The sequence below is a fragment of the Phyllopteryx taeniolatus genome, chromosome 5 (assembly GCF_024500385.1).
Source record: "Phyllopteryx taeniolatus isolate TA_2022b chromosome 5, UOR_Ptae_1.2, whole genome shotgun sequence".
Classification (NCBI taxonomy): domain Eukaryota; kingdom Metazoa; phylum Chordata; class Actinopteri; order Syngnathiformes; family Syngnathidae; genus Phyllopteryx; species Phyllopteryx taeniolatus.
The window spans coordinates 29,627,936-29,637,657 of record NC_084506.1 but is presented as its reverse complement, the minus strand read 5'-3'; the positions used below and the strand labels follow the sequence as shown (position 1 = coordinate 29,637,657).

Sequence of the window (9,722 nt, the reverse complement as noted above, 5' to 3'; positions counted from 1 at the left end):
GGCAGCAAGGCTCAAAATGAATATATACAGTATTTAAAATCACAGATAAATCAATAGTACATTTTTATCCCCCTCCCAGTTAGTATTCATTGCGCCAGAATGATAGTAAGGCAACACGGATTTTGTACATCTTAAGTATATACGAGATATCATATATAGTATCGCTGATATCCTTTTATCTCTATTCTATGTATTTATGTATTATCATTATACCAGGTAAAAGACCAAATGTAACAGATGTTTAGTTTCAGATAAAAAAAGTAATTTATTTCACATATACATTTATGATCACAAACATTTTTAAAACTTAATATTTTTCAACAAAATGTTATTTCATCCATCCATCCATTTTCAACACCGCTTATCCTGGTTAGGGTCGCGGGACGCTGGAGCCTATCCCAGCTGACTTTGGGCGAAAGGCGGACTACACCCTGAACTGGTCGCCAGTCAGTCGCAGGGCACAGAAAGACAGGGACAACCATTCGCACTGTCACTGAGTGGGAACTGAACCCACGCTGCCTGCACCAAAGTCAGGCGAGTGTACTACTACACCATCGGTGACTTCAACAAAATGTGATATAGCTTAAAATTAAATATTTCATTTTTGGGTAATGCATATACATTATACACAGAAGGAAAAAAAAATGATGCTAAAATCCTGTAAATCCTAATTCTGATTTACAATGCACAACCTCTCATCTTGCATAAATGTGGTTTTGTGTGTGACTTAACTACAATAACTGTACCGCGTATTGGTATTTATATTTATCAAATCCAACCCAAAAAGCCTGCATGGGCATAAGTAGTAGTGCATACAAAAGAATCTGCGTCATTTCAGCCCCATGTCACTTGTCTTTTCATTTTGATTGGCTGACAAGAGACAGAAAGCCAGAGAAGGCAGTAGATGAGCGGAACAGGGCTTTGATTACATCCAGAAGCATTACGTTTCATTATGAGCATGCCTCGGCCAGGTGCTTGTGAATAGGCCGGGCCTTGGAATCAAAGGAGGCATGACACCACGGAAGCGTTCTTCATCCATTCATTTCCCCGCCTGCTCACACAGCAACATGTTTTACCTATCATTACACTTCGTCAACAGTCGTTTGCTTCCTTATCCCGCAAATAGCAATTGAAGACTTGGGACATTACACAGAAATGTTATGTAAATGATTCGATTCCTCCCATTCAGCTCCTTATTAGAGAACTGTAAGTTGTGCAAAAAGTACAAAAACATTGAACAATTGGACATGTGCAATCAGACGTTTAGAGAAGGTCAAATGAATTTCACCTGTTAAGGCTGGAGTTCATTTGAGGTTCATCCTGATATTTCACCCAAAAGCTGAATATCCCTAACTGTTTGTGAGTAGGGTATATTTTACTACAACCAGAACAATATACAATCTGGCAGAATCAATCCAAACAAGAATATCATCTTTGTAAAGCCAGATAAATGTCATTTTGAAATATGCGCTTCCATCCAACCAAAGACTATTCAAGTTTCCTTATTTACAAAAATGCATCCATAAAAATGTGTCAGACGTTTATGGTGTTAATAGACAACTTCAATAATAACAATTAACAAATAACTTCCTTTCATGTTATGTGCACATATACATTTATAGGAAATACCTGTAACGAGAAGAAATCGAGTGGGATACGTCGTGGTCGTCAGTGACCAGTTTGTGATACGAATCAACAAATTGTGGCTGTAAATAAACTCATGTATTGACAGTAGTTAGATAGTTTTGTGAGATACTGTGGATGCCAAAAGTCCATGACCCCACATCCCTATTATTTTTCCTTCACGTCGTGTGAAATGTACATAATTTAGTCTGAGTTATATTAAAATTCTAACATTCACACAAAGACAAGGTACAAAATGGAACACATTTCACTGAAATGTCAGGCTATCGCAAAGAACAGCGTGGGCAGCCGTGAAAAGCTAGCTACAAGTTAATAACTGACATCGGACATCAGCGTCAGACAGACAGCCTCACGCGGATCGGCACCTTGATGTTGTGTGAGCACGGCGTCGGATCATATCATACGGCGCCGAAGACTGGCAGGCCGGCGATCAAGTTTGGCAGGGCAGCAGGAAGCATCTGCGCTTGACTCTCACGTGGGTGACATGACTCGCCCAGGAGGGCCGCCTAAAGGCCGAGCACCCGCTAGAGTGAAAGTCACAGGCCGCCGGCCATCTTTAAAGGCCAAGCACGTTTCTATCTGAATCATTCGATGCGTTCGCGACACAAACAGGACGTGACTGAGGCCATCGATGCGCAACACGAGCCTGGCTGAGGCACTGCTTGTTACTGCGTGAGAGAACTGCATTTAAAAGATAGTGTTCAGGTGATCTGTGTCCCTGCTTACATGCTCACCACCATCTCCAGATTTCCATTAGAAAGAGTGTTCTACATATCAATCCAACCTTTAATTAATAAGCTGTTATATTCACGGTGCCCTCGTAAGCACGCTGGTAATACGTAGGCAGGCCTGTTCTTTGCCACGAGTGGACGAAATGGTGTATTTGGAAAGCAAATGAGCTCATTGTTGCCAGGCCTGAGCCTTTCATCTTATGTTATTGTCCTTACTGAGTGACTGTCACCCTCAGGTAAACAATTGATGTTGCCATCAGCATTAGCACCATCACTCATACGCTTTGAGACAGACGACTCAATACGAGTTCAGTGAGTTTTATCTCATACAAATACAGAAAGAGTGGGGTTCAAAAGGATGTAGTGCATAGTTGCTCCCCATGTGTCCTCACATATTTCCTTTCATGGTTTTACAGACACGACTGGCACGCTCACCTGCATGTGGAAATTACAACCACCAGTGAGTATTTTAGGTAAACACAGGGAGAAAACAACTGTAGAGGTAGAGGGAATCATTCAATATATTTTAGAAACTGCATTGCATCATACGGAAAGACGCGTCTAAGTAATTGCCCCTCTCAGGTCGCTCAATAATTTTAGAAAAACACATTATGAAAACTACAACCACAACAATAAACATATGTACACATTATACATACAATAGTTCTACAGTGTCAACAAAAACTGAGCATTATTTTTGAAAAGACACAATCTTTGGTACAGCTCTATTTCATTCAATTGAGCAGGTGTACCTAATGGAGTGAAGGGTGAGCATCTTAACTAGTGTATTTTTCATTTCTATTTTTAACTAATATTTTATTTAACATAGACAACAATATAGAACTGACTTTTTCTCTGAGACTTTTAGTCTGATCTAATTCAAGGTCAATCATCGCCATGAAAATTAACGTATGAAGCACAACTTTACAGAAAAGAGAGCATCTTTAATCAGAAAAATAATCGCAAAATACAAAAATAACCTTCACAGAACAATGAAAACTAGAGGGAAATACTATATAGTCTGTTTTTCAATAAGGGTGGACCGTCTTGGTTGAATAAATGGGGCTCTACAGTGGAAAGCCAAATATTCGGACTGAGGCAGGTCTGGAGAGGCGTAACCGTCCAAGCGATGGCTGAACACTGACCTGCGGCGGCCATCAGACAGGAAACCGCTTCCTCACCTTGTCAGCCAATTCAGGCTCCGTTTCGGACAACATGAGCAGCAGGTGCTGAAACTATGAGAGGAAAGAGAAGATGGGGAAGAAAAACTTTGGTTTATTTTCCACATGAGCTGCTTGTTTGTGGCATCGCACGTCCTCACCTGACACAAAGACCAAAGTAAACTGTCAATTCTTTGGGAGCCTACCTGAGGTTAACATGTAACAAGAAGATATTTATGTAGTATTACGACAATAACAGTTACAATCCGGCCTCCCGTGTATGGCGTTTGCATGCGCTCCTCGTGCCTGCGTGGGTTTTCTCCGGGTAATCCGGTTTCCTCCCACATTCTAAAAACATGCATGGTAGGTTAATTCATGACTCTAAATTGCCCGTAGGTGTGAATGTGAGTACGACTGGATGATTGCTTATATGTGATTATGCTAAGTTTCTATTTGATTATTACCGCGGCTCCTCGGTTTACGAACATAATGAACAACTGTGTGCAGCAGCATAAGAATACGTCAAGATGCCCTCACTTACCGCTGTAATTAAATGGCCCAAAAGTATTTTTCAGTCAAATATTTACTCTAATGATGACTATTCTGATGCATTAGCGTCGGTTAGTGATAGACTACAGTACAGCGTTACGAATTACCTGCAAATTCGGTTTGCAGTGCTGCCGTAGAAACAGAACTTGTGTCTTAAATCGAGGACAACCTGGATTCCATTACGGTTCTAAAATCAGAGACATCACTATTATGCAAAAACTAAGAGGCGAATTTTCATTACATTTTGGGGAGAGGTGAAACATGAGAACATCCACGATATTGTTACTTGGTGTCCTCTGTTCTGCCTTTAATTTATTTTAATATGGCATATCACAACTTTTCAAGCAAACGGTCCTCCTCTCTGGTCTGTAGACGTCTTTGTATATGTGAGGTTGTGTTGGCGGATCAGTTCACTTACTGATGTCAGGTAGTTTGGGAGTAAACTGCCAAAAGCTGTTAGACAAGTCTTCTCTGTCAGGTAACTTCTCTTTACTAAGGCCGCTACTGTGTCCTACAAAAAAAACAAAAACAGAATAGATTAGTCTTTTCTTTGTCAGTCTCTGTTCACTATTTTATAAAAATACGTGTGTAAAGAATCTACAGGTAAGTCTCACTTTCCCAAATTACCTTGGAAATCTGAAAACATAGGTCTGACAGAAATTCACTAGTGATTTCTGATAAAGTCAGGAACTGCTCATCTTGTGCATCTTCCGTACTGGAAGACCCTTCTTTGTGTTCACTCTGGTACTGGATCACCCGCAAAATGGTTCCAGTAAGAGATAGACCTCGAAGAAAAAGAACAACCTGTTTGCTGAAAACTATTACAGTGATTTTAATAAGGAAAATGCAGTCTATAATATTGCACTTTATAAAAAGTAATAAATAAGTAGTAACAAGTAATAAAATGATTAAATAAAATGAAAAGAACCAAACAGTTTGGGCAGCATAATTCATTGTGATTATGCTGCTCCTTCTGGTGTGCGTGCCTTGGCCACCTGGGGGCAGTATAATACAGACGTGGCTATACAGCACATGGAGCCAGCCAAACGACAGCTCGTATCTCGAAAAACTCTTCTGGTCACTCATAACTCAAGGATCGATTGTACGACATTATTCAGAGAATGAAGAAGCATTTTAACATTTTCTCATCATAAATTCGATTGTTTTCATTTTCTTTGTATTATACAATGACAGAGCTCCTACCATTTAAAAGAGTAGCGAACAAGAAGTTACATGTTGCTTCATGATAATGCTGGATTATGCATATTGCAAACGGGTCTATTAAGTGTTAAGAGAAGTGAGAAGCACGTGCAACAGATGGAACATGAAGTTGGCAATTCACATTCAAAGTCGTTCAGACTCCTGCAGCGTTACTATAGTTTTCTTGTCTCCAACATAACCATGCATGTTCAGACGTTTTTACGAATTTAAGGGGGAATGTTTTTCATTTATGTTTTACAACAACTTATTATTAAACTTGCGTTATAGATAAGAAACTTGAAACATCAACTCTACAATTAATAGAGATTTTTATGGAGGTAATAATTTAAGCCCGGAAATGACTTATTTCCTATTGAAGACTCTACCGTAGGTGTGAATGTGAGTGCGAACGGTTGTTTGTTTATATGTGCCCTGCGATTGGCTGGCGACCACTTCAGGGTGTACCCCGCCTGTTGCCCAAAGATAGCTGGGATAGGCTCCAGCACGCCCGCGACCCTAGAGAGGATAAGCGGTACGGAAAATGGATGAATGGATGGATGGAGGCAAAATCCGAACAAACTGGAGGTCGGCCAACAATTGTGTCATTAATAATGATTTGGGAGACGTTATGACATTGTGCTTATATAGTACATTGTTAAATTTAAATACCACTCAAGGTTACATACTGCTTGGGATCTACAGCAGTTGTTGCACTTACTTGTGTCATCTTTGCTGCGCCACTGCTCCTGGAGTCCATAGAGTGCTTGTAAGATAGAAAAGGCCTGCACCAAAGTACCTTTGTGCTCCTGCAGAACAACTCCAAGATCATTTGGCTGGCAGAGGTCTTCACAGACAACCTCGCACAAAAAATTCCACACTGCTTTTCCTGGTCCTTCACTGGAAGCTGGAAGAAACAAATGGGACACGTTTTGTTATTTTATTCACTGTTCAGTGCGGCGTATTAACTATTAACGACGCACTAACAGCTGAGGATAAAACATAGTAGTGTTTATTACTCTTACCAAACATTTGTAGGCCCTCATTTATTGTGGTTAAGAGCTGCATGACATGTAGGTAAACCTCCAAACCATTTGGACTCTCTGATCTGGGAACATTAATAAATGTAAATGTAACGACTGAGACAGAGCAAACGTAAAGCAGCTACCGAATAAGACCCTTGCATCAACACACAGTCACATCATTAGGTACATTGAATATAGGACTTGTATCAAAATGTTGCCTATATTTAAGTTTTGATTTACACAGCCAAGAGAGTTATTCATTTGAGGTCAATTATTGTGATTTTCGTTTGCTCTCCCTTCCATCATACAGAAAAGCATTTGTAATATTTTGTCCCACCCAACAGCACCAAAAATAATAAACAATGTTAAATCAATACATCTATGACAGTGTCAATTAAGACTACGTATTATTACCGATGTGAAATCTCATTGTTCGGGTGTCCTAGATGCTGCGGTGAGTGAGCGTATATGACAATAGTGCTACCCACATTTGCTAGACTTTCAGCTGGAGACTCGTACCTTAGCTGCTTGGCAGCCTCAAGAAGGCACGGGGCTAAATCCAGACAGCCGTCACCATCATCACCCTCCTCACTAGGCCGAGCTGTAATCCAACTTTTCATCAGCTCCTCGTCAAGGTCAAACAGCTTGTCAACGAGCTCGCCGACCTTCTCAAGCAGGTCGGCTGTAAAAACAGCACCAGCAATGTCAGCAATCAATATTACAAAGCAGACAAAGATTTGCTGACAAGGACAAAATGTTGTATAAATGCATCTCATATTATCTCAGATAGAGTCTCACTCTTTATACTTAACGTACACATAAATCAGCCACAACATTAAATAAGCCTAAAAAATTAGCCATATTATTGTTGTTTAGTTTGTGTGTTATTTAGTCAATGACTTCCATGAAATGGTCTTTGTTTATATTGTATCACAACGGCTGTTGGTCCACTTTATTTGGCTCAAGTGGAAGTTATGTAATCTTTCACGAACCAGATCGTATCTTGAAAACAAACAAACTACTGAATATTGTACAACACTTGACACATATTTTTAGACACTTGTCTTTACTAGTTTAGCCGTGGCAGAGGTCTGCGCTCTACTACTGTAGTTATCTTTGTAAAAGCACATTTTGTACGGGATCTCAATAAATTGTGAGGGTAAAGCTAATGTTGTGGCCAGTGAGTGCACATAGTACTGAAGTACATGTAAAAAGGGATAAAGGAAGGTAAATACTGTTGGTTGAACTGGACATGATGAAAAGAAGGTTGGAGCTCACAGACGTCTGCTGTCGTATTCGCTGGAGCCAAAGGGAACTGACATGCTTTTGGGAGATGCAGGTCAGAATCAACCTGAAAACATCACAAGAGGAAATGAAGAATTTGCAGAGGGTTGTCTGACTCCCTCACAGAAGATGCAAGACACCTGCTTGTCTCAAGAAGGGTTGGCGGATCTGTATGCCCGAACAGAAGCAACAGCACCGCCCTGTGGACAAATAAGGGACTTGCGTCACAAACAAAATGACTGCCAACTTTCCATGTCTTCGAATGCAAGCAATGTCATTTACCCCAAGTCTTCATTTTGACTAAGAGTCAGACAAGTGTCTGGGAAGCAAGCAATGTTCCCAAGTATCCCTACACAAATTTCCTAAAGAAACATAACAAAGAGCTTTAAAACATCGCGCGAGGTTCATAGAAGAGTGGAAAAATGTTGCCGAGTTGAACAGGTATAATAGAGCACCTACTGTGAGACGTGGATTACCAGATTTGGCTATCACTCCAAGAAGGATGTCTGGAGCTTTAAACTCCTGCAAGAAACCAGCCACGTCCTGCACACAGTTAGTAGATTAAAAACCATTAAATATAAAACATTATAATACCTTTTATAATACAGTATAACACACAATACGGAATTTTAAAACTCAGCCTTTACACAAATACAGAGTTACCCTATCATATTAATACCTCTCACACACTAGCAGTACTAGTAGTAGACGAGCATTATTTTCACAATGCATCCCTCGGATAATAAATAGGTGCCGTGTCAAGAAATTTTGTAATTCAGCCATCCATTAAACTATACTGCGTCAATGAGTGATTTGTTCAATCCTGTCATGGAGATATTGTATACATGTATACAGTACAAACAATCCAATTGTAATCATTTTATAACAGGGAAACAAAGATCAACAACAATAAAGGCTGCTGCAAGCACGGAGCACCCACCTTATCCATTGCCATATCCCAAACTCGGCAGAGATCTTCTTCCTCATCTTCAGTGAGTTGCATCTGACCTTCTGAGTCCTCTGGAGGTTTTGTGACCATCTGAAGAACACGTGCCATGATTACAGTGCGTGACTCACAGAAGAGTCTAATGTGATGTTTATGATGGATCATTTGCACACTCAAGATCACAGTTGTTTTCCGGAACTTTCAGTCCCAAGAATACAAAGAATGAATTTTGCTTCAGTAACAGTGGTCTGGTAACCTGGATGAGGCGAGACAGTGTGCTGAAAAGCCAGTGCTTGCTGTACACAGTGTCTCCAATGGCATCCGTGTGTTCAGCCTCATCACCATCAGCTGTGTCCGGGGGAGGTGAGGGGTTACGTTCCATTTCTGGAGGGTGATCTCCTCTCTGTAGTGAGCATGTCTCGCTTGCTACGTCTTCAGCACCATCAATACTGCAATCTGAAATCAGAAAAGGGTTTAGGACCTGTATAGAATAATGTATTCTTCAAGAGGACAGTATGTTGGTAAGTCTTGTGAATAACAAATAGACGGCACAACGACTACACTAACGTCATGAAACCTATTCCCATCTGTTTTATGTACATTATCTGACTAGTTAAAACATAGGAACACGTAGCCAAAAACCTTAGTAGTTAAAGTTTATGTTCTAGCTAATAGACGACAATTAAGACAAAACCTGGAAGTATTCAGGGCTCTCTATGACGAATAAATTAGTGTAATTCAATGTACTTTTGAACAGCTACACGTTGACGGAGTAATTTTGTAGCGAGCATTTTTTCGGGGGGATGCACGCTTATTATGTTAATATTTCCACTCACCCATGATTGTTACTGTTTACTTGGTAGATAGTAAATCGGGAAGCAATACGTGCGGTCGTCGGAATTAAAGTTGACGGCGCTCCACATTATTATTGCTCATAAAGCGCGTGCGCAGTGTCATTGTCTTCTTCGTGTAGTCCCCACGTCACAGTTTAATATAATAGCGCCCCCTACAGACACTTGTAGGATTACATATTAATGCAAGAGTATCTGTCTGCAGCATGCAACCTCTCGTTTTTGGTTACGCCGCTCCTCTTGGGTATAACCCACGTGCCTACGTGGCGGCCATGTTGGGGAGGTCGTCGTTCATCCTATAGAAGGCGATGCATGAGAACGTAAAACATTTACAA

The 9,722-nt window shown here is 40.5% G+C and overlaps 1 protein-coding gene across 1 annotated transcript; it reads right to left on the bottom strand.

Moving 5' to 3' along the window:
• Nucleotides 1-2,677: 2,677 nt before the first annotated feature.
• saal1 (serum amyloid A-like 1) lies at nt 2,678-9,510 on the bottom strand. The gene is made up of 13 exons (XM_061774660.1): nt 9,373-9,510; nt 8,793-8,992; nt 8,531-8,629; nt 8,050-8,133; nt 7,873-7,952; nt 7,731-7,790; nt 7,542-7,657; nt 6,826-6,988; nt 6,307-6,389; nt 6,003-6,188; nt 4,712-4,869; nt 4,503-4,595; nt 2,678-3,610 (listed from the first exon to the last, which is right to left on the bottom strand). The coding sequence occupies exons 1-13, from the start codon at nt 9,374-9,376 to the stop codon at nt 3,533-3,535; spliced, it is 1,404 nt and encodes a 467-aa protein (XP_061630644.1). The 5' UTR covers nt 9,377-9,510; the 3' UTR covers nt 2,678-3,532.
• Between the last annotated feature and the right edge of the window lie 212 nt (nt 9,511-9,722).

Coding starts and splice junctions, on each gene's coding strand:
- saal1 (XM_061774660.1), bottom strand. Junction 7,791..7,872: donor AGTCAAAATGAAGACTTGGG/GTAAATGACATT, acceptor ATTTGTCCACAG/GGCGGTGCTGTTGCTTCTGT. Junction 6,390..6,825: donor GAGGCTGCCAAGCAGCTAAG/GTACGAGTCTCC, acceptor TAATGTTCCCAG/ATCAGAGAGTCCAAATGGTT.